The sequence below is a fragment of the Hypomesus nipponensis genome, chromosome 23 (genome assembly GCF_054491055.1).
Source record: "Hypomesus nipponensis isolate SF chromosome 23, ASM5449105v1, whole genome shotgun sequence".
NCBI classification, from domain to species: Eukaryota; Metazoa; Chordata; class Actinopteri; order Osmeriformes; family Osmeridae; genus Hypomesus; species Hypomesus nipponensis.
Genome location: NC_140383.1, coordinates 1,560,752 through 1,588,635, shown reverse-complemented (window position 1 = coordinate 1,588,635; position 27,884 = coordinate 1,560,752). Strand labels below are relative to the sequence as shown.

Sequence of the window (27,884 nt, the reverse complement as noted above, 5' to 3'; positions counted from 1 at the left end):
GAGCAGATCTAACTAGGCCAATACAATAAACAACTAACAATCCTTAGGCCCAGTCAGATGAAGAAAAAAAATGCCCAGAATTATTTTAAATAAAAAAATAACATACAAAGAAAATAACTCATGGAATGTTCTTTCTTGTTTAACATTAATTGTAAAGTTTTTTCCTTTGACTATGACAGACTACCTGGCTACCAGGTGTAAGTAAAGTCCCTTTGACTCTTTGAGTTTAAAGAAATTAAACATGACGGGTGCTGCAAGGCATTGTGAGGCTTAGAAAAGGGGGGATGGATTTGTGCAACTTGGTAGCAATCCACTCGCAAATAATCACAAACTATGAGTGAAACATCAGGATCTTTGCAAATGTAAAAGGCATTCAATGTTCTATTTTCATCTTGGTGACCTTCTCTAACATTGCGCTGTTTGAAGGAATCTCTTCTCGGTTACAATCAGGAATTAACTTCCAAGGAAAATGACAAGTGCAATGGAAAAAATAGAACCAGTAACAAAGATTCAATGCCCAGAAATAGTTACTAGTTTAACATCCCAATTCTGTACCATTCTTTGAATGATTCCCACACATTCCAAAGCATTGGATTGATGAAAGTATGGGAAACACACTTTACCACCTGATTTCATAAACCCTCCATTTCCTTTTGAATAAATAAAAGATTTGTTGGGTTTATTACCTAGACTGAGGCAGAACATGGAACCAAAACCTGGAACTCCAGGACATTTGCAGCTGGTAAACTAATGTGTTGGGGGTCAGGGGTCAGGAGGTTCTAGGGTTAGGGGGACCTGACACCTGAGGAGCTCTGGCACCACAACATGAAGAACACAACAGGACCTGGAGCTTTTCCTGGTGCACAACATCACAGTGTTTCAAGGGGAACTGGTTAAAAAAAAGAACATGGACTGATTTTTTTTTTTTTTTCAAAGCTCAACTGGAAAAGTTCCCTCCTTAAGAGTATTGAGATCATTAGTAGAAGGCTCTGTAGAAGGAGCAGGAGAGTGGATGAAGGGGGTTGGATCAGAGGGATACGATTGGAACTACGATCAGTTTTGGTCAGATATAACAAGTTGGTATTCTCAACTATAACATTTTTCAACTCAAGAAATAAGTTTGTACAGTTTCACAGGGAGAAAGTGCCTAGATCCATAAAAGGAATATTAGAGCTTTTGTAACAAAATATGGGAAAACAGCACATTAGTGGAGTTGACAAAGGCAATGCCAGTCATGTACAGCAATAGAAAAACGATACCCAATAGGGATTTACTGTACTCAACACGTAGCCAATGGCAGCCACAAACAGTGAACAGCAGAGAGTCAGACCAGCCAATGAAATATGAACATGTCGCCTTGCAATACTAACTTCAAAAAACAAGTTTGTAATATCTTATAATATATAATATACTTAGAGTTTTTCATATAGAAATCTACTATGAACAGACAGTATAGTAAATACACAATTGTTGGAATCATTATACAAAGTAGAAATGTTTGCACCCCCTGCCCTCCCCTAACGACACCAGGAAACGGCTGCTCATCAAAACCAATGATCTGAACCCTCACATGTAGTAAAGTGTGTCGACTGTACAATGATCTGAACCCTCACATGTAGTAAAGTGTGTCAACTGTACAATGTGTAACAGAATGAGACACAAGGTTCAAAACAACAAAATGACAAGAACAATTATTTAAAAAAGGTTTTAAAAAAAAGAAAGAAACTAAGACACTGGAGTCCACTTGGTAAAGACATAAAAAATGAGACAGGACAGAAATACACAAACGTGGAATAAACACAAAATGGAGTAGTCATCAAAAACTATTCTGTGGTAAAAATACCCAGAGGACCAATGAGGAATAACAATCACTACTGTGTTTCACTGTTTCAAACATGTCGATTGAAGTACAATACACAAATGACTACCACTTCGATGAAGAAACAATCTTGAAGGTAGTTGCCAAAAGGCTAAAAATGAGTTGGTGAAGATGTGGGTTCAGTGAAATATACTGTAGCCGTCATTAAGAGTCTCTAAAGAGTTACGGACGTCAAATTCAAGTTCCGTCAGATAGCATGCTGTCGATACAGGGATCCATGTCATTCATCATCTGCGAGTAGTTGAATGAAAAAGTACAAATGAGTTCTGCCTCACCTGTGCCGTTGTCTAAACTGTAGGTCTACCGTAGACTGTAGGTCTACCATAGACTGTAGGTCTACCATAGACCACCTCAAAGACTAAAAACAAGCACCGCTCGGTAGCACCTGGCGCCTGAAGGGCCGCTCGGCCTGATGACAGGCCCAGGGCAGGTGGAGGAGGCCTGATGACAGGCCCAGGCTGGGTGGAGGAGGCCTGATGACAGGCCCAGGGCAGGTGGAGGAGGCCTGATGACAGGCCCAGGGCAGGTGGAGGAGGCCTGATGACAGGCCCAGGCTGGGTGGAGGAGGCCTGATGACAGGCCCAGGCTGGGTGGAGGAGGCCTGATGATAGGCCCAGGCTGGGTGGAGGAGGCCTGATGACAGGCCCAGGCTGGGTGGAGGAGGCCTGATGACAGGCCCAGGGCAGGTGGAGGAGGCCTGATGACAGGCCCAGGGCAGGTGGAGGAGGCCTGATGACAGGCCCAGGCTGGGTGGAGGAGGCCTGATGGTAGGCCCAGGCTGGGTGGAGGAGGCCTGATGGTAGGCCCAGGCTGGGTGGAGGAGGCCTGATGACAGGCCCAGGCTGGGTGGAGGAGGCCTGATGACAGGCCCAGGGCAGGTGGAGGAGGCCTGATGACAGGCCCAGGCTGGGTGGAGGAGGCCTGATAGTAGGCCCAGGCTGGGTGGAGGAGGCCTGATGACAGGCCCAGGCTGGGTGGAGGAGGCCTGATAGTAGGCCCAGGCTGGGTGGAGGAGGCCTGATGACAGGCCCAGGCTGGGTGGAGGAGGCCTGGACCTGCTCTGGACAACAGACGCACGACCACAGGATCTAGACACGAGGCCGGCCATTATCAACTGAAAAAAGCACACATTTGTTTTCCAACCACAAAACCTCTGGTCATCAGACTACGATGAGATTTCGCGGGTCAGTTCTGTGTTTCTTTTGCAGATCCGTGACCAGCACAAGCGTCTTGAGTGTTCAGCAACAATAGCAAAGCCTGTCGTATATGTTTGTAATACTAAGTGGTTTGAGACTATAAGACGTCATGCTTTGGCTTGTTAATGACTTCTAATACATTTGAACAGCAGATCCTTCAACTGCAGGTAGCTCCTCTACAGTGCATGCTAACGTTCACTAGAGGGCTGATGTCTGGTGCTACGCTAAACCTTTCAGCCCCGCTCGCTTGCTCCCAGGAGAGAGAGACTCCAGCCATGTTATGTCCTGTGTAGCTAGCAACTACCTCCACACTACAGTTCAAAGGCTAAGGGGGAGCAGGGGGTCTGGGGGGGGGGGGCAGAGAGTGACAAGGAACAAGGTGGGACAGTAGGTAGGCCGCAGGGGATTATGGGTAAACATGCAAAGGGACTCCCAGTCCTATGTGCCAACATTTTACCGACATCGCCAGCCTCGCCGAGATCAAGGATGAAAAGGTAGAAGATATATTGGGGGTCTCCTCCCCTGGTTTTAAGGCAAAGCTCTTTCACTGAGTTCAGCGTGAAAATGCACCAGGCAGGCAAAAGGCACAAACTCACAGTCTTTCACTGTCTGTCGACGACCAGAACTACTGTTCATCATTGTCTTTCCTCGCATCTCCTTTTAGCAAAACACCTGGTCTCAAAAATCTCTCCTTCCTCAGTGTCTTCCAGAAACAGAAGCAGCCGGTGGCTTGTTCCGTCTCAGGCTGGATGAAAGGATCCGGCAGCAGATGAAACGACCGGACTGGTTCATACATCGTGTTTACGTACTGTTTAAATGCACTGGCACTCAAGGTTGCCAAAGTGGGACGGTTAACCCCCCTTAAATCCCAAAGGGTCCTGAGGAGCAGACCTGGCAACTGAGGACTGGGGTTGGTCGCCTCCTACTTCCTGTACAGACAACAACACCTACGGTGATTGGTCGATTGGGTTCCCGTGAGGGAGATGTTTGTCGTGTCTGGACGCCCCCTGCAGGAGAGCCCTCTGGAGCACACGCCCTGCTCGGACACGGCAGAGGAGGCGGGTCAAATTGAAACGGAGACTGGTGATTGGCTCAGGGGATGTCAAAGACAAGCCTCTACATGGGAGGCTCCTCCTCCATAGGCTCCTCCTCCGGCCTGGACAGAAGAGCAGACCACATGAACACAACGATAACCACATGAACATACCGATAACCACATGAACACACCGATAACCACATGAACACACCGATAACCACATGAACACACCGATAACCACGCGAACACACAGATAACCAAATGAACACACCGATAACCACATGAACACACCAATAACCACATGAACACACCAATAACCACATGAACACACCGATAACCTCATGAACACACCGATAACCTCATGAACACACCGATAACCACATGAACACACTGAAAGCGACAATGATTTTGATAATGAATAAAGTTCAGCACAGCAGTTTACACAGCTCAGCAGTTTACACAGACCAGACAAGGGGACACACACACCAGACCCCCCTCGTACCTGTTGCCCATGTGCTTGCTGGCTACGGAGAGCGAGGCCATGGCGGTGACGGCCTCGGCCTCCTCGGCCTCACACCTGCGAGCCTCGCTCAGGGAGCAGCCCAGCGTGGAGGCCAGGCGCTGTAACGAGCGCCAGTATTTACCTGAGCAGGACACACGGACACAGCCAGGCTGTTAAACACCTAGCGACATCAACTGAGGTATTGAGGGTGAGGGTAAGTATGGTTAGGGTAAGTATATATGGTGAGGGCTGTTATGACTAGGTGGAGTTTGTCATATCTGGGAAAGAGCATGGGTAGAGTGTGACAAGGTAGCATCAGAACATGGTGTTGGTGAAGAGTCCTCACCGTGAGCTTCCAGAACCTTCTCCATGGAGATGACAGCGTTGGCGTTCGGCCTCTGGGTCAGAAGCTCTTCAGGAAGGGGCTCCAGCTGTCAGGAACAAACAAGCAACTTCTGATTCACAATATGAACTCAAGTCTTTACTGTCTGAGCAAAACAACACAGTTTATTGGGAGTATTTGGGGAGTTTTTAAGGAGGCAAAAAACGCCTCCATACCAGTTCACAAGACAGAGTTCCGGTTGTGGTGCACATGACAGCAGGACCCTGGGCCTGCTGCCCAGGTCCGACTCGTCACCACAACAACGAGAGGTCTGCAGATGCACGCAGCCTCCTGTTATTCAGGAAGTCCTGAGGGCTTCCAGGGACATGCTAGAGTGCCCGCTCTGCGTCCAGTGTGAGCCACACGTACCTAGAAGCCCAACACAGCCACGAGAGAGTGCATGCGCCAAAACAGACACTGATGCCCCATGCACATCCTGATTGGACAAAGAGACATGAGAGAATCCTTTTACAGAAGACCCATTTGACTATAAATCTGTCAAACACAGAGGTTAATAACGATAATGCTCTATTTTTCTGTAGAGGCGTATGAGGTGGTGATCAGGGCTGGGTCTGCTAGCAAGGCAGAGCAGCGTGCCAGAGAGGAGAGGAAGAAGGGATTGCTGGTCTGTCCGGGCCCAGCCTCGGCTCAACGTTTTCTTTTAATGAAACCAAACAGAGGGTCGGAGGGGGTGGGGAAGGTGAAGGGAGAGGCGGTCTAGCGAGAGGGATACTTTAATCCAGCTGTGGCACGACAGGCTGCATCATGTGAACACACACACTATGAAAACACATGCAAACTCTGAGAACTGTAGAATGAATCTCTTTTGTACGCACACACACACACACACCACCGTCCTCCGCCATAATCATAGAGATAAAGCCCAAAGACACCCAAGGAGAGATGGGCTTGATAGGAGAATGAACACACACACACACACCGTCACATTGAACAAGTGATTTGTGTGTGTTGGTCATGGAGAGCTGCCATGGTGTCAGCTCATTGAAGGAAACGGTACAGACACACTTCAGACAACAGCCTGCTTTGTTCAGTCCTCGGCATCAAACCTGCCCCATCTCTCCTGCCTGTGCCCCATCTCTCCTGCCTGTGCCCCATCTCTCCTGCCTGTGCCCCATCTCTCCTCTTGCTGAACACCTCTGCCTCATCCCTGCACCCCAAGGGCTGGTGTAGGAGGAGGTGAGGTGGGTAAAGAAGAAGGTGAAGAGGGGAGGGGGAAGAGAGGTGAGGAGAGGAGGGATGAGAGGTAAGGAGAGGAGAGATGAGAGGTAAGGAGAGGAGGGATGTGAGGGTTGAGGAGAGGAGGGATGAGAGGTAAGGAGAGGAGAAATGAGAGGTAAGGAGAGGAGGGATGTGAGGAGTGAGGAGAGGAGAAGAGGGTAGAGGAGGGCTGTCCGTCAACCTGACAGGCAGCTGTGCCTCACGCCTATAAACTTTAATGGTTCTTGTCAGCGCGCTCCAGGGCCCCGCTTGCCAGGTATGACACACACACACGTGCACATTCAACACACACACACACATACACACACACACAAACACACATGTTGCCACATAACGTCTGTGACTCGGGAATTCCGTCTATTTGTGTTTCTAACCTTCTCTCTAGTTATTCTCTGCTGTGAGGTCTGTCGTTTTTGGCGAAGAAATAAGTCCTTTTGTCAGAGACGGTTTGATGCTCCTCCAGTCATGGGCTGGCGGTGCAGCGCAGGTTTGTTTGAGTGGGTGGCATGGCCTTCAAACGCCCCAAGCCCTCTGCTCTGCCAGGAAAGCTTCGAGACACCACTGCAAGCCAGAGGCTGGCAGAGGAACGAGCCTTGAAAAAAAGGTTCAAGAGTGAGAAAGCAGAACAGACCGGAGGAATGCTGCCTTCTCAGCAGTAATGCGCACACAAGGCGGACATCGTTTCAGGGCTAAAACGACAGAGCCAAGGTTAGCGGTCGCTGACAACGGCTGATTAGGTTTGGTGTTTTTAACAAGCTAAGTCCGTACTGTGTAACGCAGGTGAACTTTCTAGCTTTTCCGTTTAATGCGAGGTTGAAATGACCATCTCTGGGGGGACTGGGTGTAACGATCCGTATGCTCTGTAACTAGGATGTAAACAAAGCTAACCACCTTACCGCTGACTGGTTATAATCAGCGTATTAGCCTGTTGTTTATCAAATCACCGCTAACGACTGCAATTCAGAGGAGGCCAGACATCTGTTTGTGCACAAACATCAATTAGTCCTGAGTTCAGAGTTGACTTGTGCCGTCACCAATGCATCATTCATGAGCCATTTAACTAGAGAGGCCTTTTCGATTACGCACTCCTACTATGGGGTGCAAAAAAAGCCAGTAAAGTTCATTCAAACGTTTTTATCCTCCTCTTTCCCAGCTAATTCGAGCTGCTTTCAAAGGGAACCCAACGCTCATTATAGCAGAGCTTGTCCTAACCTGCCAATAAAACCAAGGATGTATTTCTCTTCGCACTGCAGTGGCCAGTAAAACGCTGGATGCAAACACTGCAGTCGCACAGGACGCGATAGGGGGTCGTAAAGAACACAAGATTCTTGGCCCAGACTGCGGGCCTCATGCTACCTATGTCTGTGTCAGTATATCCACAACCTATGCCAGCCCACATCTGTGTGTACCAAGGAGTGTCCATCAGCACGATTACTTATCTTTATTTTGCTTCGCCATCTACCACCATAAAATCATGAGGAGCTTCTGAGGAGAATCATGCAGCTGGATTCCCCTGCTGCTTGTAAACACGAGCTTCCTGATGTTCTGATGAGATATTTCTCAGTTGCCAGTTTTGAACCCGTGGTCTCTGTCTCTCCTTACTGCGTGCGACCCTCTAGACAGGTCGTATCACCAGCGAGGGGCCCATCTGAACTCGTCACAGGCTGAATAAGTACCAAACATGTGCTGTGTACACGCTCTTCCTAGAAGAAATGAGAGCCCGGATCCCCAGCATCTGACTTCTCTGCCAACAGAGGCATCATAGTCACAGGCTGCTAATGAACCGGGCTTTCCAGTGGATTAATTTTTAACATTCATTTTGAGAGAGAATGGGGTCTTTAGTGTGTATGTGTCTAACTTCTTGCGGGGGGAAATGAAAGTGGAAGTCTCTCCCTGCTGTCTGCCAACAGCTCCCTCTGACTTCAGATGTGTCTTTGATCAGGTGCTGGCCAGGCTGCTGTTGACCCTGGAGGTGGAGGTGTGAGGGTAACTGCATTCAGATGGGCGCCAGAGACAGGGTCAAGTCTCTCAGCAAGGGGTAACTCCTGCCCAGGCCTCCCTCTCACTTTCCCTCTCCCCCCCCCCCCCCCGCCTTTCCTTCCCATTCATGGTTGGTTGATCCCTGGGCAGACCCCCTCAGTAGTGGCTAAGTCATGGTCTGGCGTGGTCACGGTTAAACAGATTAGCTTATTGCATTAGGTTCTCCGCGGTCGTGTTGAGAGCTGCCCTGGAACGCACGCTTCCTGCTCCCTGGAGGACTGCTCCCTCTGACAGCCTGTGCTCTACAGAGCTCTGCTCCCTCTGACAGCCTGTGCTCTACAGAGCTCTGCTCCCTCTGACAGCCTGTGCTCTACAGAGCTCTGCTCCCTCTGACAGCCTGTGCTCTACAGGAGCTCTGCTCCCTCTGACAGCCTGTGCTCTACAGAGCTCTGCTCCCTCTGACAGCCTGTGCTCTGACAGAGCTCTGCTCCCTCTGACAGCCTGTGCTCTACAGAGCTCTGCTCCCTCTGACAGCCTGTGCTCTACAGAGCTCTGCTCCCTCTGACAGCCTGTGCTCTACAGAGCTCTGCTCCCTCTGACAGCCTGTGCTCTACAGAGCTCTGCTCCCTCTGACAGCCTGTGCACTACAGAGCTCTGCTCCCTCTGACAGCCTGTGCTCTACAGAGCTCTGCTCCCTCTGACAGCCTGTGCTCTGACAGAGCTCTGCTCCCTCTGACAGCCTGTGCTCTACAGAGCTCTGCTCCCTCTGACAGCCTGTGCTCTACAGAGCTCTGCTCCCTCTGACAGCCTGTGTACTACAGAGCTCTGCTCCCTCTGACAGCCTGTGCTCTACAGAGCTCTGCTCCCTCTGACAGCCTGTGCTCTACAGAGCTCTGCTCCCTCTGACAGCCTGTGCTCTACAGAGCTCTGCTCCCTCTGACAGCCTGTGTACTACAGAGCTCTGCTCCCTCTGACAGCCTGTGCTCTACAGAGCTCTGCTCCCTCTGACAGCCTGTGTACTACAGAGCTCTGCTCCCTCTGACAGCCTGTGCTCTGACAGAGCTCTGCTCCCTCTGACAGCCTGTGCTCTGACAGAGCTCTGCTCCCTCTGACAGCCTGTGTACTACAGAGCTCTGCTCCCTCTGACAGCCTGTGTACTACAGAGCTCTGCTCCCTCCAGGAGAAGGAAAAAACTAAACATTAACCAGGCTCTAGTTTCTACCCCCTCATTGGTCACGATGCAGATCAGAGCGTCAGGCCGGCTGGTAGCGCTCCTCCACCAGGAGAACATCTCCCTGGATGGCTCGGTCACAGTGACCAGGGTTTTACTAGAGACCCAGCGTTACAGTTGGGTTTGTTTTGCTCTGAGCCCAATATATGCACATGGAGAGATGCCATGAGGGAGTTTACAGTTCCAACAGGGTATTTATGTCCTTGTCTGCAAAGCTACAGTAACACAGGAACCCTGGACCCAGGGCATTTCAGACAGACTCTACAGCACAGCCAGACTCTGCAGCACAGCCAGACTCTGCAGCACAGCCAGACTCTACAGCACAGCCTGACTCTACAGCACAGCCTGACTCTACAGCACAGCCAGACTCTGCAGCACAGCCTGACTCTACAGCACAGCACAGCCTGACTCTACAGCACAGCCTGACTCTACAGCACAGCCTGACTCTGCAGCACAGCCAGACTCTGCAGCACAGCCAGACTCTGCAGCACAGCCAGACTCTGCAGCACAGCCAGACTCTGCAGCACAGCCTGACTCTACAGCACAGCCTGACTCTGCAGCACAGCCAGACTCTACAGCACAGCCAGACTCTACAGCACAGCCTGACTCTACAGCACAGCCTGACTCTACAGCACAGCCAGACTCTGCAGCACAGCACAGCCTGACTCTACAGCACAGCCAGACTCTACAGCACAGCCTGACTCTACAGCACAGCCAGACTCTGATCTGGAAGAGAAAACAGAGTTCTCCACCAACGTCCCAAACACTAAAGCATGGTATGGATGAGCACCCAGGCCTGAAGGTTGACCGATGTAACAAGCAGCAGTATGAATAACTGGTGTGGCTCAGACCTACTTCAAACAGCAGCGGACTGGAACGCTGTTTTAACAGCACTCAGACGTGTGAGCTCAGCCCAGGTCTGGTGCGGCAAGTAATAAGAAGAGGGTTTCTTACAAGTCACAGCCCCCCTACGCCTCATTAATACTGATTTGAAAGTCTTGCCGGGGCAGGCTAGAGGCCTAATGGCTTCAGCAGGTTCCCTCCTCGTCCAATTAGAGTAAATACTGGGATGGGGTGTGTGTTTGTGGCCCAGTCTGCAACAACACTTAGAGTGGGTCACTCTCTTGAAATAAAACCGGAGTTTACACAAATGTGGACTGGGCCTGGAAGAACGTTTCAGTCTGCATTCCAGCCACTGACCACCAACTCCTGTTAGCTCACCGACTCAATGGCTAGGCAACTCTGTGCTGTGGATGTTCAAACTTTGCAATTCTTGCTGTAGACGTGGTTCAGATGCAGAGGCATCACAGGCACACAGCTGAGGCATCACAGGCACACAGCAGAGGCATCACAGGCACACAACTCTACAACATCTCTGCTTCCCCGGCCATCCCAAAGCAGACACACCCCTGAGAGTCAGAGAGTTATCTTTAACATGAAATATGAAGGGAACATGATTTCAAACCCCTGGCCAAGAAAGCACTCCATTAGTTTTAAGAAAACAGAGGGCGTTTTTTAAGACACGGAGCTGTTGTCTGCTGTGAATCACCAGAGGGCTGCTTATGTTCCAGCTCGGGCCTACACACACACACACACACACACACACACACACACACTCCCAGGCCTACACACACTCCCAGAATGAACCTCAGATTCTTCTGCTGGAAGTGTATGACATCCTCTCTCTCCCCTTTCACTGAGCCCTTCCCATACTGGGCAGAGAAGACAGAGGAGAGGGGAGGAGGAGACAGGGGCTCTGAAGAAGGGAGCGCTGAAAGGAGAGGAGAGAACGAGTGCTCCCTGTTGTGTTTCCCTCCCTTCCTTTCTCACTCTCTTTCTGCAGAGCTGGCTCGCAGTTTCTGGCAAAATCTCTTTTTGATGGAACAGTGAAGGAAGAGGGTCCTAGGAAATCCTCCAATCTATGAGCTCTGATTGGGGATCTGATGGCTGAGCTCTGATTGGGGATCTGATGGCTGAGGTACACAGTGTCTGAAAGACGGGTGGACGGGGGGGGACCAAAGACACAGAGACGAAGATTAGGGGCAGGGCTCTAGCCTGTGCCTTTGGAAGCTGATCCAGGTAGGGCAGGGCTCTAGCCTGTGCCTTTGGAAGCTGATCCAGAGATTGACAGGTGTGACAGATTGAAGGGGCACAAAAGGACTTGTCAGCCGTCATGGAAACTAAAGATACCCACCCACCCACCCACCCACCCACCCACCCACCCACCCACCCACCCTCCCTCCCTCCCTCCCTCCCTCCCTCCCTCCCTCCCTCCCTCCCTCCCTCCCTCCCTCCCTCCCTCCCTCCCTCCCTCCCTCCCTCCCTCCCTCCCTCCCTCCCTCCCTCCCTCCCTCCCTCCCTCCCTCCCTCCCTCCCTCCCTCCCTCCTCACCTCGTTCCCCAGCAGAGCAGAAACACAGGCTTCCGAGGCGTCACAGATGGCGGTGAGGTCATGACCTCCCTCCAGTGCTAGCACCACCCTGCCTCCAGCCAGCCCCATCAGCTGCCTGGTCAGGTAGCTAAAACCTGTGGGGGGAAGGGGAGGGAGGCAGGGGCAGATGAGGGGGTTAGAGGCTGAGTTTGGTTCCTGGTGACTGGGACACTGATCAAAAAACACAGGCAGACGAGAGAGAGTAAAATATAGCATTGTGTTTCATATCCACATATATATACTATATAGAAAACCAAACAGTAAGATGTATCTTGGGTATACATGTGTGTAAGGTGGCCTAGCTTATCTGGCTTCACTGCAGCTTTGATCGTTTTTTTTTCCCCGGGAGGGTTTAAATATATGCAATCCACCATTTCCCCTCTCACGATATCCCCAAAACATCTCTTCCCTCCTCGCATACCTACTTAAGAGTATCATTTTCAGTTGTGTGTGTAAGAACATTTCACTTGTATTATGTGTGTGGTTTTAAGTACGGTATATGAATGAGTTGGGTTTCATGTGTATGTCAGAAAATTACAAAAGTACATGCATGGCTCCTCACACACACACACACACATGGCTGAGAGAAGGGCAGACGGAATCAGCTGGAACAACGGAGCACTCCCTCCCTCTCTCTCATGAGTGATGCTGTGCTTTGACCACAGGGTTTCCCTCCCTCCCTCTCCCTCTCCCCCCTCTCCCCCTCTCCCCCTCTCCCCCTCTCCCCCTCTCCCCCTCTCCCCCTCTCCCCCTCTCCCCCTCTCCCCCTCTCCCCCTCCCCCTCCCCCTCCCCCTCCCCCTCCCCCTCCCCCTCCCCCTCCCCCTCCCCCTCCCCCTCCCCCTCTCCCTCTCCCTCTCCCTCTCCCTCTCCCTCTCCCTCTCCCTCTCCCTCTCCCTCTCCCTCTCTCTCTCTCTCTCTCTCTCTCTCTCTCTCTCTCTCTCTCGTGAGTGATGCTGTGCTCTGACCACAAAATAACTCCTCACGAGGGAGAAATAAAGGAAGGGAGGATGACTCATATTTCTTCAAGGTCCTTGAAAATATCCTCCCTCCATCTCCACAACCCTCTCCCTCAATCTCCACAACCCTCTCCCTCAATCTCCACAACCCTCTCCCTCCATCTCCACAACCCTCTGCGTCCATCTCCACAACTCCTATACCTGTCTACACACAAAGTCACATGTACGCAAGTACTTAAACTACCATATCTCCCAGTCCTGAAGCAGGTGCACTACCCTATCTCCTAGTCCTGAGGCAGGTTCCCGAGGCAGGTTCCTGAGGCAGGTTCCCGAGGCAGGTACTTACACTTGGCGGTGAGGCGATATCCTCCCAGAGGTGAGTTGTGGCCCTCCACGGCGTCGAAGCCCGACGACACCAGAACAACGTCCGGAGCAAACTCATTAGCTATGGGCATCACCACCGCCCTAACGAGAGAGGAGAGGGAGGAGAGGGAGAAGTATTAAATAAACTGCTCATCCTTCACACCCATTCAGTCAGTTTGTATTTTTACATGCTGAAACTTTTACAACATGTGACTTCCAAACACACGTACTCGCTGTACGTGTGGTGACGGTCCCCTGAATCAGAGTACGACAGCCTGACTACTGACCAACCACTGTAAAAACAAGTTCCCATAACTGACCCACTGGTGTGTGTGTGTGTGTGTGTGTGTGTGTGTGTGTACCAGGCCCCTCCTGTGGTCAGCCTGACTTTCCCAGCAGATCGACTGCAGGGTCTCGATGCTGTGTTGACTGGATGCCAGACAGGCTTGGTGAACAACCAACAGTTTACAGCTGCTCAACACATCAACTTCTATCTGTCCTCCTGTGTGTGCACAACCCCTCTCGCTTCATCTGATCCACAACTGAACCAGAAAAAAGGAAGTAGTGAAAGAGGCTGAATAACTTAATTCTTTGGGAAATTGATGCCGTTTTAATGATACAACAGCTTCACAGAAATGATCAAAACATGAGTTATTAGCTGGGTGTGGTGACAGAGGTCTCAGAGTCCACCTCTCCCTCTCCCCTCCCTCCTCCCTCTCCTCTATCCTCTCCTTCTCTCCTCCCTTCCCCTCTATCTGTAACACAACGCACACACACTTCAGACGAAGGAAAAATGAACTGTGTGTGAATGTGTCAGAAAGGGAAATGGACACACGATAACATCAATGATCGCTGGAAAAGTTGTGGTTGGAAAAACGTGAATCATAAACTATACAAGTGAGACTGTGACATCATGTTTGTGAATTGTGTGAGGAATTATGTCCTGGGGACGACTGTACAATTCTACTAAAGTAAAATCCCTCTAAAATAACTTTGTAGTGCAGTCAACTGGTGGTAAAAAAATTAGTCATCGTGAAAAGCTGATTGCAACTTGTTTTGTTTCTGTGACTGTGTTCAGTGAGTGACAGCAGCGGGTAGATGATGACTGAGAGTGAGGCTCCTCTGTCTGAACCACCGCAGATCAACACAGAGCAGATCAACACAGAGCAGATCAACACAGAGCAGATCAACACAGAGCAGATCAACACAGAGCAGATCAACACAGAGCAGATCAACACAGAGCAAATCAACAGAGCAGATCAACACAGAGCAGATCAACAGAGCAGATCAACACAGAGCAGATCAACACAGCAGATAAACAGAGCAGATCAACAGAGCAGATGAACACAGAGCAGATGAACACAGAGCAGATGAACACAGAGCAAATCAACAGAGCAGATGAACACAGAGCAGATGAACACAGAGCAGATGAACACAGAGCAGATGAACACAGAGCAGATGAACACAGAGCAGATGAACACAGAGCAGATGAACACAGAGCAGATGAACACAGAGCAGATGAACACAGAGCAGATGAACACAGAGCAAATCAACAGAGCAGATGAACACAGAGCAGATGAACACAGAGCAGATGAACACAGAGCAGATGAACACAGAGCAGATGAACACAGAGCAGATGAACACAGAGCAGATGAACACAGAGCAGATGAACACAGAGCAGATGAACACAGAGCAGATGAACACAGAGCAGATCAACAGAGCAGATCAACACAGAGCAGATGAACACAGAGCAGATGAACACAGAGCAGATGAACACAGAGCAGATGAACACAGAGCAGCTCCTTGTGTGCTGCGTGGCTACATGGGTGAGCAGGATTTGGGTGTGCAGTGTTTCAGGCGGTGTGGTGGGGTTCCCCAGGGCAGCGCTGCAGGAACCCTGTACTTTGGCGACCTCAGGAACATAGCGCAGGACCCTGGGAGGGGGGTAGGCAATATGCCATCTCTCCCTCCTCAGCTCCAGATTATAGACTTGGCCAGGCCCCCCCCTCCCCCTGTCCCACAGCTGCCAGAGCCCCCCCCCCCCCCTCAGAGAGATCGAGGCGGTATACGTAGAAGGTTTGTCGAGCATGCGTCATGGAGTGTGGGTTAGAATGCCTCAAGCTCAGAGGGGTCAGTCATACAACACAGAGTGGAAGAACTACAGGCAGGGCTAGAAGCAGAGCTAGAAGCAGAGCTTGAGGCAGAAGGAGAAAGATAGAGGCAGTACTAGAGGCAGAGCTAGAGGCAGAAGGGGAGAGTAGGATAGAGGCAGAGCAAAAAGGGAAAGCTTCTTTTAATATTCCTGTAGGTATTATCCCAACAGGAACCTTAAGCTATGAAATATTTCCAAGGGTGCACAAAATATCAACGGTTGGGTAACATGCATCATGAACTGAAAAGCTGGACGTCTTTGAGGGGAAATATTTCTTCAGCTGCTCTATGAGTTACCATAGGGCTCTCCTGTCCATGGTTAAGCGCGCACACACACACACACACTTGGTCCATTAACATCAGACATATAAAAGACCCCACACCAAAGAGAGCAGCCCACAGCCACTCGTGTGGCTTACCACCGCCTGCACAGGAGGGCCTTCAGCACAGCAGTTACTATGACGACCGGAGCATCACAGCCCCCCCCCCCCCCCCAGGGTAATGGGAGGCACACACTCCCGTGCCCTCTCCAAAACCTGCTGACGTCGTTCATCTGAACCGAGCCCCCGCAGGCGAAGCCTCACTAACGGACCCAGCTGAAATACCGCAGAGAACGATTAGCATGCTGGAACCAGTGGAAACTAGCTTATCTTATTTTTTTAATAGGCCTTCGCTTTGCATGAATCAGTGGACACCTATGTGGAGATGAAAAGAGAGGTGGTTATCTAGGGCAGTGGGGGGGGCAGGTTAGCTAGGGCAGTGGGGGGCAGGTTAGCTAGGGCAGTGGGGGGCAGGTTAGCTAGGGCAGTGGGGGGCAGGTTAGCTAGGGCAGTGGGGGGCAGGTTAGCTAGGGCAGTGGGGGGAACCAGGCAAACAGCAAAGTTAGAGGGCCTAGAGTGAGTGTGTTTTCATGACGCGTGTAGTTGCCCATGTGTAGGGTTATGGGAGTGCGTGCTGTTTCTCGACAGTGAGAGAGAGGGAAGGAGGAAGCATGCTTGGAGGGAGGGAGGGACCTGTTAAGACTGTTAAATCTTGGGATTTAACACCTTCTCGTGAGACAGTTGGGCCAAACCCAACACTCCTAGAACCACGGCTTAATCTCTACCTCACGTGCGCACACACACACACAAACTCTTGTACTGGAATGCCTTCCTCCTATGGTGGTGTGTGACCCTAAACCCTTAGACACTCACAGAACCTCCTGGAATGGACCCCACTGCGGTCCTAATGTAGACAGTGACCTTCTCATGATGGTGGTCCTCTAATAAAGGGACCTTCTCATGATGGTGGTCCTCTAATAAAGGGACCTTCTCATGATGGTGGTCCTCTAAGAAAGGGACCTTCTCATGATGGTGGTCCTCTAATAAAGGGACCAAAAGGGTGTCTGTCAAGGGCTCCATTCCTGAACGATCTTCTCTGATCTCAGCGGTGGAGCATTCCTGCGTCTATTGCTTTTGTCTGTCTCTCGTCTCCTGGACAAGGCTCGTGCATCCAGACAGGGTTTTCCTGCCCTCTCTCTCTGGTCCAGGTGTGTTGTTTTAGTTTGGGAGAGCATGGAGGAGCCATGAGGAGACTTAGGCTGAATCCCAATACTCCCCCTTACCCCTTCCCCTTAGTTTTGCGCGTTCCTGTGAGAGCTAGTGGTGTCCCAATACTCTTTGCGCTAGGGGTAGGGCTAAGACTAAGGGGAATACACCCCTTAAAACCAAGTAAGATCGGGAACTTACTTGAAACCTAGAGCTATGTGAATACTGCGCGACCGGCAACAATGGCGGCCACATCATCCAGAGAGTCCGATGAATGTAATATTTTCGGCATAATTAATTGATAAAAAATGTTTGAGTCTTGTTTTGTGTTAAACACAGTCCTGAAAATATATATTGGTAACTATTTTCCTAATTGAAACGTTTCAAAAAATCTCTAGTTTGGTACGCTAATATTACAGTGCTGAATTGCACAACAGTCCTGTATTTCTTTGACTAGCATGTCTACAGTTTTAAGTAAACTCCATTAGCAGTGAATTTTGTTTAATATCAGTGCATAACCTGACTTTGCTTTGGAAATATCGATACGTGCTAGATGACGTACCTGTAACCAAGTGGCGTCCCATTTCTTAGAGATATTTACCCCTCAGTTTCGAGGGCCAAGGGCTAGGGGTAAACAAAGGGCAAGGGGTAAGGGGAAGGGGGAGTATTGGCATTCGGCCTTAGTCTTGGTATCTGGGCAACAAGAGAGCTCATCTGAGAGGCTCACCTGTGGCCTCTCATGTTCTCGTGCTATCTCAGCACCAGCTCCTCAACGGAGGGGCTTGCACGTTGAAAGGGGAACATTTACTGGCACGCACACATCCAAAACACACACATGTGCACACACACAGAGAAAGACCGACACACACACACACACACACACGCATAGTGGGACACACCCTCCAGAATGGAGAGCAGCCAGCAGCCAGGGAGTCCTCCCGCTCTGGGAATCTCCCCCCTCCTCTCCCCCCTCCTCTCCCCCCTCCTCTCAGTTCTCTAGGCACCAGAACAGGATTTGTGTGTGTGTGTGTGTCTGTAACATTGCTCAATGTGTTTCCTCTTGATAAATGGAGCCAAGAGATGAGGAAGCTCTAATTAGCATTAGCATTAGCAATAGCAATAGATTTCCCCCCGTGACGGCCCCAGACAGACAGCAGGAGCCTGGAAGGAGAAGGTCCTGTCAGAGAGACATCTCCTCAGTGATGTCGGCTCTAATCCCACTCTCACAGCCATGCAGAGGAACGGCCTGCTAGTGTGTAGCTGGGCCGGCCAGGAGAATGGCCTGCTAGCGTGTAGCTGGGCCGGCCAGGAGAACGGCCTGCTAGTGTGTAGCTGGGCCGGCCAGGAGAACGGCCTGCTAGCATGTAGCTGGGCCGGCCAGGAGAACGGCCTGCTAGCATGTAGCTGGGCCGGCCAGGAGAACGGCCTGCTAGCATGTAGCTGGGCCGGCCAGGAGAACGGCCTGCTAGCGTGTAGCTGGGCCGGCCAGGAGAACGGCCTGCTAGCGTGTAGCTGGGCCGGGCAGGAGAACGGCCTGCTAGTGTGTAGCTGGGCCGGCCAGGAGAACGGCCTGCTAGCGTGTAGCTGGGCCGGCCAGGAGAACGGCCTGCTAGTGTGTAGCTGGGCCGGGCAGGACCCAGGCTGTGGAGGGTTAACTGCAGCTCTGCCTGAACCTCCAGCTCAAAGGCTTTTCCTGACATCAGGGGGAGAACAGTGAAGAGACAGGGTAGAATACACACACACAAACACTTGCACACACACACACACATAAACACTTCAAAGTCTCGTCATCTGGCGTTGTGGAGAGCTGGTTTGAATTAAGTTCAATTCTCCTCTCTGTTTCCAAGTTCATGGTGAGAGAGAGAGAGAGGGAGAGGGAGACAGAGAGGAGAGTAAAGAGAAGAGAGAGAAAGAGAGAGGGAGAGAGGAGAAGAGAAGAGGAGAGGGAGAGGAGGAAAGGGAGAGAATAAGAAAGGAGGACAGGAAGAGAGAGGAGGAGAGAAGAGGAGAGAGGCAAAGAGGAAGAGAGGACAAGAAGAGCGAGAAGGAAAGAGAGACGCAGCTTCTGGTTTTCATTAGGGCCAATTTTCTTATCTTTTTTTCTCCCTTCTTTCTGTGGCTCAGGCTTGATCCCCTGCAAATGCAACGTGGCGCTGGCAGTGGTGGAAGGTGGAGGGAGAAGGTGCTGCCCTCCAGGCTCACATCACCTCAGAGAGAAGAGACTGAGGGAGCGGACAGAGAGAGAGAGGGAGGAGGGAGAGGGAGAGGGAGGGGGGAGGGAGAGGGGGAGGGAGAGGAGAGAGGAGGGAAAGAGGGAGGGAGGGAGAGAGGAGAGAGAGGGAGGGAGAGGAGAGAGAGGAGAGATAGGGAGAGAAGAGACAGTGAGGGAGAGGAGAGGGAGGGGAGAGAGGGAGAGAGAGAGGGAGGGGGGAGAGTAGCGGGAGGGAGAGGAGAGAGAGGAAAGAGAGCGGAGAGAGATTATGAGAGAAAGGAGAGAGAGATAACCATGGGGAAGACAGGGAGATGAAGAGAGAGAAAGATAAGAGAAAGAGAATGTTTTTTTTTATCTTCAGCAGTAAAGTGTTTGAATATAACCAGGTCACCAGTAGACTGTGTCTCCAGACTTAACTGGTCCAGGATAACTCCTGAAAGTCCCCTGAGCACTGCGTCGACCTGTCTGCCAGCCGTCTGCTATGCAGCGCCAGAGAGCTTCATTCATATTCAGCCCATCTGAAATGAGGTACGACGGCTTTACTAAGGAAAACTATGGCTTTTCCTGGGTTGGCAGTTACTAACTGAGATCTTTCTAGAGAAAACTACCAGAGAAACAAACGACATGTCACCCATCCAACACGGTGGGCTTTCCAACACATGCTTTCTGTGGGTGCTTTCCAACAAGGATTTGGTCTCACACTGAACAACCATAAACAAGAGACAATTAAAAATAAAAATAAAGTCTGAATAATCAATTCAACAAACTACTGACCCAGCATGAATCAGTGTTCTTTAGTAAACAGTTCTCTGGAAAGAAGTAACAACAAAAGTATTTGTGGTGGAACCAATAATATAGAAAATAAATTCAAGACAGCATTCAAACTCCTGTGAGCAGCTGCCTCGATCTGTTCACCTCACAGCACACAGAGGCAGAGCTGCCTCGGTCTGTTCACCTCACAGCACACAGAGGCAGAGCTGCCTCGGTCTGTTCACCTCACAGCACACAGAGGCAGAGCTGCCTCGGTCTGTTTACCTCACAGCACACAGAGGCAGAGCTGCCTCGATCTGTTCACCTCACAGCACACAGAGGCAGAGCTGCCTCGGTCTGTTCACCTCACAGCACACAGAGGCAGAGCTGCCTCGGTCTGTTCACCTCACAGCACACAGAGGCAGAGCTGCTCAGCATGTGAACACAACTCAGGAGCCACAGCAGGGGAATAAACCAAACCCACAGCACCGCATGTGGACACAGGAGGAGAAAAGAGGAGAAGAGAGACAGGGAGAGAGAAGGACAGGGAGAGAGACAGGGAGAGAGACAGGGAGAGAGACAGGGAGAGAGAGGGACAAGGAGAGAGACAGGGAGAGAGACAGGGAGAGAGACAGGGAGAGAGAGGGACAAGGAGAGAGACAGGGAGAGAGACAGGGAGAGAGAGGGACAGGGAGAGAGACAGGGAGAGAGACAGGGAGAGAGAGGGACAATGAGAGAGACAGGGAGAGAGACAGGGAGAGAGAGGGACAGGGAGAGAGACAGGGAGAGAGACAGGGAGAGAGAGGGACAAGGAGAGAGACAGGGAGAGGGACAAGGAGAGAGACAGGGAGAGGGACAGGGAGAGAGACAGGGAGAGAGACAGGGAGAGAGAGGGACAAGGAGAGAGACAGGGAGAGAGAGGGACAAGGAGAGAGACAGGGAGAGAGACAGGGAGAGAGAGGGACAAGGAGAGAGACAGGGAGAGGGACAAGGAGACAGGGAGAGGGACAGGGAGAGAGACAGGGAGAGGGACAGGGAGAGAGACAGGGAGAGGGACAGGGAGAGAGACAGGGAGAGGGACAGGGAGAGAGACAGGGAGAGAGACAGGGAGATAGAGGGACAAGGAGAGAGACAGGGAGAGAGACAGGGAGAGAGAGGGACAAGGAGAGAGACAGGGAGAGAGAGGGACAAGGAGAGAGACAGGGAGAGAGAGGGACAAGGAGAGAGACAGGGAGAGAGACAGGGAGAGAGAGGGACAAGGAGAGAGACAGGGAGAGGGACAAGGAGAGAGACAGGGAGAGGGACAGGGAGAGAGACAGGGAGAGAGACAGGGAGAGAGAGGGACAAGGAGAGAGACAGGGAGAGAGACAGGGAGAGAGAGGGACAAGGAGAGAGACAGGAAGAGAGACAGGGAGAGAGAGGGACAAGGAGAGAGACAGGGAGAGAGAGGGACAAGGAGAGAGACAGGGAGAGAGACAGGGAGAGAGACAGGGAGAGAGAGGGACAGGGAGAGACAGAGAGAGAGAGGGACAGGGAGAGGGGGAGCTGTTAGTGGAGAGCTGGTCTGATCTGGACGACAGGCGGGGTCAGTCTGGACAGACGGACTCATCTTCACAGTGAGGCGATGCAAATTGAGACCTGCACACCATCCATGTGAGTGAGTGTGTGTGTTTTGTGATTGTGTTGTTTTTGTGTGTGTGAGGGTTCAGTTTCTAAAGGCTAAACCGTGTAGTAACAAGATGCTTGTTTACAGGAGGGAATCGTGTCCAAGGTTCTGATGACTCTACATACGTCTATCACCATCTCACTTGCTGCCTTACCTGGTTAACACGACCCAAACAGCACAGAGCATACCCACTGACCAAAGAAAATGAATACATAAATAAAGGACTTTGCTAAATATACTCCATTTGTCCATAAACCACTAAGGCCCGTCATCTCATCTTTGGAGGGAGATTTCAGTGAATTCTCCCTTTAACGAGCGCCTGAAGGGTTGTGTCCTGACAGTGTTGCTGCTTCCAGGCTGTGCTGTCAGGTCGGGCCTGAGCTCTCCTCTCCCCGGCCAAGTGCTCCTCAGCTCTCTCACAACAATGATCCAAGCTGCCCCACAGACACTCGTAAATCCACAACAGAGAGCCGCTCTCTCTCCTATTGGCGACTCTCTCTCTCTGTCTCTCTGTCTCTCTCTGTCTCTCTCCTAGTGGCCACTCTCTGTCTCTCTCTGTCTCTCTCTGTCTCTCTCTGTCTCTCTCCTAGTGGCGACTCTCTCTCTGTCTCTCTCTGTCTCTCTCTGTCTCTCTCTGTCTCTCTCTGTCTCTCTCTGTCTCTCTCTGTCTCTCTCTGTCTCTCTCTGTCTCTCTCTGTCTCTGTCTGTCTCTCTGTGTGTTTGATTCTCAACTCTCCTTTTCCATCTCTGTCTCTCTGTTTTTTTTCACCCTTCTCCCACGGTCCCATGCACTCAATAAGACTAACACACAGATGAATATATCACTGCCATACAAGTAATCCTATTATCTATATCCAGTAAGAATCATTTAATGCTAGGGTATACAGAACTCAAGTTATAAGGGGGGTGCACTTCTGGGCAGGGCTGTGTTAGGCCTTGCCACAAAACTCACCCCCTGCTAACTTTGACTAGGAAAGTGGCAGATGCCTGAAACCTATGCTACTCAGATGTGGTGTGTGTGTACGTACTTCATGCCACCCCTGCATAAGTCAGTGACCCACTTGGGCCACCACGGTCCAAAGAGTCTGGACACGCCACTGCACATATTCTGACAACAGCTTATTTTATTTTTTTCATAAAAAATGTTTTTGTTCCAAAATAAAAAATGTTAACCTTTCAAAACACAAAGAACAAAAACACTTTTCAACATTTTGAAACTTTTTTTTCAACCTTTAAAAAAAAAAAAAAAAAAAGAATTCAACCTTTCAAAACTTTTTTTTCTAAAAATGTTTTTCAACCTGACAACAACTATTAAAGGTCACATGACATGAAAACTTCACTTTAGCAGGTTATTTTACATTAATATGAGTTCCCCTAGCCTGCCTTTGGTCCCCCAGTAGCTAGAAATGTCGATAAGTGTAAACCAAGCCCTGGGTATTCTTCTCCGCCTTGAGAAAATGAGAGCTCTAACGCTAGGTTTTGAAATCCGCTCCTTGTGATGTCACAAGGAGGAAGGTAACCTCCCCTCTCTCTGCTTTGCCCACCCTGAGAATCTGGCCCGCCCCTGAGAAACTGAGCTATGACCGTGCAAGTGTTTTTTATCCTGGAGAGACATCATGGCATGAGCATTACATTTGCTCAGTTTGGATGTACAAAAGGGGAAAAATAGTATTTTACAGTTATTCCTTCATCCGAACCTCTGAAGACCCAGTTTGGTATGTGTGCGCCAAACATCTCAGCCACTACTGGCCTTGCTGAGATTACATTCTGGATCACTACTAATTCTCCTAGGTCCATCAACAAACATCGGACAAGTAAAGGCCGATTTATACTTCTGCGTCTCCGTTAACGGACAGACGCACGCACGGAGTCGGACGGACTGGTTGAATTTATACTACTCCGTTGGCTCTGCGTGTTGAAAACAATTCACCGCCAGAACAGTAGGTGGAGCAAATCTCTTTCCAAGAGTTCGTGGTCATCTGTGCGTATTTGTATGTCCTCAAAGATGTGTTGTACAGGTTCTCATACCTCCGGCTCTCCTCAATGTTGTTCTCCATGATCGTATTTACGTTTTTAAAAATGGCGGTTTGTGAATGAAACAGGAAATATAAGGGCAGGAGATGTGAGATTCCGGAAATGATGTGATCGTCGTTAGCGGACCAATCATAGCCAAGGGGGTATCCGTAAAAGACGCACGGACAGACGGACAGTCAGGAAAATCAGAAGGCACACGCAGAGCTCTGCGAGGGCTCTGCGTGGACACGCAGAGGCCATTTTTTGACGGAGGGGGGCGTTCCTCGTGTGCGTGTGCGTAAAAACGCAGAATTATAAATCGGCCTTAAGTTAACTAACGCTTTATTATTTTGTTGCTTTACTGTATATGGGTTACCTAGCTTGCTACCCTTAGAATGTGGCTGTAAAATGAGCTCTGCAGCTAACAGCTGAGTTACTGTTGCTAATGTAAAAGTACATAGCATCAAGTGTGTGTGTGAATACAAACGCTGTAACGCCAGTGTTGTACACTTCTTTGTTATTTGGATAACCATTCTGCTGTTGGTGTTATGGCGCGCACAATATCCGCCTTTCCCCTCATTGAAATGACTGAGTGTGCACCTCTGCAAACCAGGGTGATCAGATGAGAATGGCTAAATTAGAGGCATCTTACAGCAACGGTGCGAGAGCCATTGCGATACATCCATTGTAAACATTAGCGCATGGTGCAGCATCTCTCCTCCTCATTAGCATTTAAAGCTACAGACACTTATGCACCAAGGCGGAAATATACTTCAGATACAGTATTAGGGGACTACTAAGGCCTATATAAAAGCATCCAAAAACAGCATTTAATGTGACCTTTAAAATAGTGATCAATAACAAATATGTAATATCAATAACACTAAAAATAAGGCAGATACCAATATGCCCCCCGATATATCGTGCATCCCTATCATCTATCCTAATATATTGCTCTAGGTCTAGGATAAGATTTAGGGATAAGACACTTTCCAATGCTAGTTTTACCTGTTGGGTTAGGATCAGAGCCAGGGTCAGGGTTAGCATTAGGGGTCAGGGTCAAGTTAAGGCTCAAGGTAAGGGTCAAGGTAAGGGTCAAGGTAAGTGTCAGGCTCAAGGTAAGGGTCAAGGTAAGTGTCAGGCTCAAGGTAAGGGTCAAGGTAAGGGTCAAGGTAAGGGTCAAGGTAAGGGTCAAGGTAAGGGTCAGGCTCAAGGTGAGGGTCAGGGTAAGGGTCAAGGTAAGGGTCAAGGTAAGTGTCAGGCTCAAGGTGAAGGTCAGGGTAAGGGTCAAGGTAAGGGTCAAGGTAAGTGTCAGGCTCAAGGTGAAGGTCAGGGTAAGGGTCAAGGTAAGGGTCAAGGTAAGGGTCAGGCTCAAGGTAAGTGTCAGGCTCAAGGTGAAGGTCAGGGTAAGGGTGTTACCTGAAGGCAGCGAGGTATTCTGCGTCTCCCATCGGGGGCTCCAGACCTCCTGTGAAGGCCATGTTCACATTGAAGCCCACTCCTGCCCCGCTGCCCACCTGGGTCACACACACACACACTATATGTCAACCAGGAGGAGGCTTCGTTAGGGAACTGGGTCTTGGCTCCCATGTCTCCACATCATGTGCACACACACACTGCTCACCTCGTCAGGTGCTCCGCTCCCAGGAAAGAAGTTTCCGTCGTCGTAGCGATGAAGAGACAGGTACAGAATGTTGGGGTCGCTGTAGAATGCTTGCTGGGTGCCGTTGCCATGGTGAACATCCTGAGAGAGAGAGAGAGAGAGAGAGAGAGAGAGAGAGAGAGAGAGAGAGAGAGAGAGAGAGAGAGAGAGAGAGAGAGAGAGAGAGAGAGAGAGAGAGAGAGAGAGAGAGAGAGAGAGAGAGAGAGAGAGAGAGAGAGAGAGAGAGAGAGAGAGAGAGAGAGAGAGAGAGAGAGAGAGAGAGAGAGAGAGAGAGAGAGAGAGAGAGAGAGAGAGAGAGAGAGAGAGAGAGAGAGAGAGAGAGAGAGAGAGAGAGAGAGAGAGAGAGAGAGAGAGAGAGAGAGAGAGAGAGAGAGAGAGAGAGAGAGAGAGAGAGAGAGAGAGAGAGAGAGAGAGAGAGAGAGATTGGGAGGGAGACAGTGAGGGAGAAGGTCAAGGGTTAAAAGAAGCGGGGATTGGTGGACTCTGGTTATCTCTCCTGATAACCTCCTGATCTGAGTGGACCTGAGACTCCAGCAGATCTGGTGAGGATCACACCTATCTCTGCTGCAGCCTTCAACACTGCTGGCCTGCAGGACCTGAGCTGCTCTAACCCCCACACAGCCTTCAACACTGCTGGCCTGCAGGACCTGAGCTGCTCTAACCCCCACACAGCCTTCAACACTGCTGGCCTGCAGGACCTGAGCTGCTCTAACCCCCACACAGCCTTCAGGGGCCATCACATCAGGCTTCTCCAGCACTCCCAAAGACATATTAAAAAACGACATATTAAAAAAGTGAGCTAAGCTGCTATTATGAGAACCGTTAACAATGTTTCTTTTTGAAGCGTGCGGCTGTATTAGGTAGACGAGGGCTGCTGTCCCTCAGTGACAGACAGCAGGAAATGAACAGGGTATGAAAGGCTCTGGGGGAGCCCTAACAACCCCAGCAGAGTCCAGCCATGACGCCACCCTCCCTCACACCCAAGCTTTCATGTCCGTTAAAATAACTTTACTGACACCCTCTCTGGACGAACGTCTGAACAAAATATTTTTGGATTTCGCTTTGTTGGGATTTGTGTGTTTCGTGCGGGTCGATTCTTCTACTGAATAGGTAATTTCTGTCTTCTAGTGCTTATAAGTGGAATTCCTGCTTTGACTGTCTGTCTGGAAGTACGAACCACAGTATGGTCGCTTTGATGTGGTGTGAGTGATCTGGATCAGTTGTTGGGTATAGGATGTCCTGTCATGGCAGGTCGGTAAATCAGATCAGCAAGCCACCCCATAGGCTGGTGCTGCACTCAGCTATCAACTTACCCAATCCACTATCAGGATCTTGTCGACACTCAACCTCTGCTGGAGCAGTTTGGCTGCGATCGCTACAGAGTTGAAGTAGCAGAAGCCCCTGAGAAGAAGGCAGAGACCACAGACAGACTGAAAAACCTTCCCAAGCAAACACAAATATATTATATTTCAATTCACTTAATTTGTGGGAAGTGTATGAAATATGTGTCCATTGATTCCTAAAAGGAAAATTCATAAAAGATCAACAAAAATCCTTGTTGGCATCCACTCTGTCTCTGTGCACCAGTAACTAATATGCATTGGGTTGGATTAGACAGGGTAAGATAAGGAGAGAGAGGACAGAGAGAAAGAGAGGGAGACAGGACAGAGAGAGTCTTTTGGAGACTTACATGGGGGTACTTTCCTCTGCATGGTGTCCTGGGGGCCGGACCACCGCAAAACCATTCTGCCAATCAGAGAACAAGACAGTCATGACTCATAATCACACGCACACACAGACACGTCCAAGCCGCTCTGGGCGGGTGAGGGAGGGGTGAGGGAGGGAGGGAGGGAGGGAGAAGGGAGGGAGGGAAAGGAAGGGTGGGTGAGGGAGAGAGGGGTGAGGGAGGGAGGGAGGGAAAAGGAGGGAGGGAGAAGGAGGGGGGAGGGAGGGGTGAGGGAGTGAGAAGCAGGAGGGAGGGAGGGAGAGAGAAGGAGAGGGGAGGGAGGGGTGAGAGAGAAGGAGGGGTGAGGGAGGGGTGAGGGGAGGGGACGTGAGGGGGCGCCCAACCTAACGATGTTGAGGCAGCTGCTCCAGGTTACCTCTCAGCAGAGGATATTACTTTAACACGGAGAAGAACCCAAGATCCCAGCTGACGATAGCCAGCCCAGGCCTGCTCAAAGAGCCGTGTGTGTGTGAATGTGTGTGTGTGTGTGTGTGTGTGTGCAAGAGGGAGTGTGTGATTACGGAGATCTTAATGGAATTCCGTGGAGTTCTATTTAAAGCAGTGGGCTGGGCCAGGTGAGGCTGGGCTTCTGTTCTCGTCCACCAGTCACATGGGAGAGTACGGCTCACTTCCTGTTCTCCTCCACCAGTCACACGGGAGAGTACGGCTCACTTCCTGTTCTCCTCCACCAGTCACACGGGAGAGTACGGCTCACTTCCTGTTCTCCTCCACCAGTCACATGGGAGAGTACGGCTCACTTCCTGTTCTCCTCCACCAGTCACATGGGAGAGTACGGCTCACTTCCTGTTCTCCTCCACCAGTCACATGGGAGAGTACGGCTCACTTCCTGTTCTCCTCCACCAGTCACTTGGGAGAGTACGGCTCACTTCCTGTTCTCCTCCACCAGTCACATGGGAGAGTACGGCTCACTTCCTGTTCTCCTCCACCAGTCACATGGGAGAGTACGGCTCACTTCCTGTTC

General features: G+C 50.5%; 1 protein-coding gene across 1 annotated transcript in view; it reads right to left on the bottom strand.

Annotated features, from left to right (window-relative positions):
• Nucleotides 1–128: 128 nt before the first annotated feature.
• The window catches only part of hdac4 (histone deacetylase 4), a 68,165-nt gene continuing 40,409 nt past the window's right edge, over nucleotides 129–27,884 (bottom strand). The window contains exons 17-25 of the mRNA XM_084688896.1: nucleotides 26,867–26,922; nucleotides 26,490–26,577; nucleotides 25,138–25,257; nucleotides 24,933–25,030; nucleotides 13,179–13,297; nucleotides 11,837–11,970; nucleotides 4,960–5,044; nucleotides 4,614–4,755; nucleotides 129–4,231 (exon numbers count right to left, since the gene is read on the bottom strand). Coding sequence (XP_084545022.1) covers nucleotides 4,192–4,231; nucleotides 4,614–4,755; nucleotides 4,960–5,044; nucleotides 11,837–11,970; nucleotides 13,179–13,297; nucleotides 24,933–25,030; nucleotides 25,138–25,257; nucleotides 26,490–26,577; nucleotides 26,867–26,922 — 882 coding nt within the window. The 3' untranslated portion in view covers nucleotides 129–4,191. The remainder of the gene's footprint in view (nucleotides 4,232–4,613; nucleotides 4,756–4,959; nucleotides 5,045–11,836; nucleotides 11,971–13,178; nucleotides 13,298–24,932; nucleotides 25,031–25,137; nucleotides 25,258–26,489; nucleotides 26,578–26,866; nucleotides 26,923–27,884) is intronic.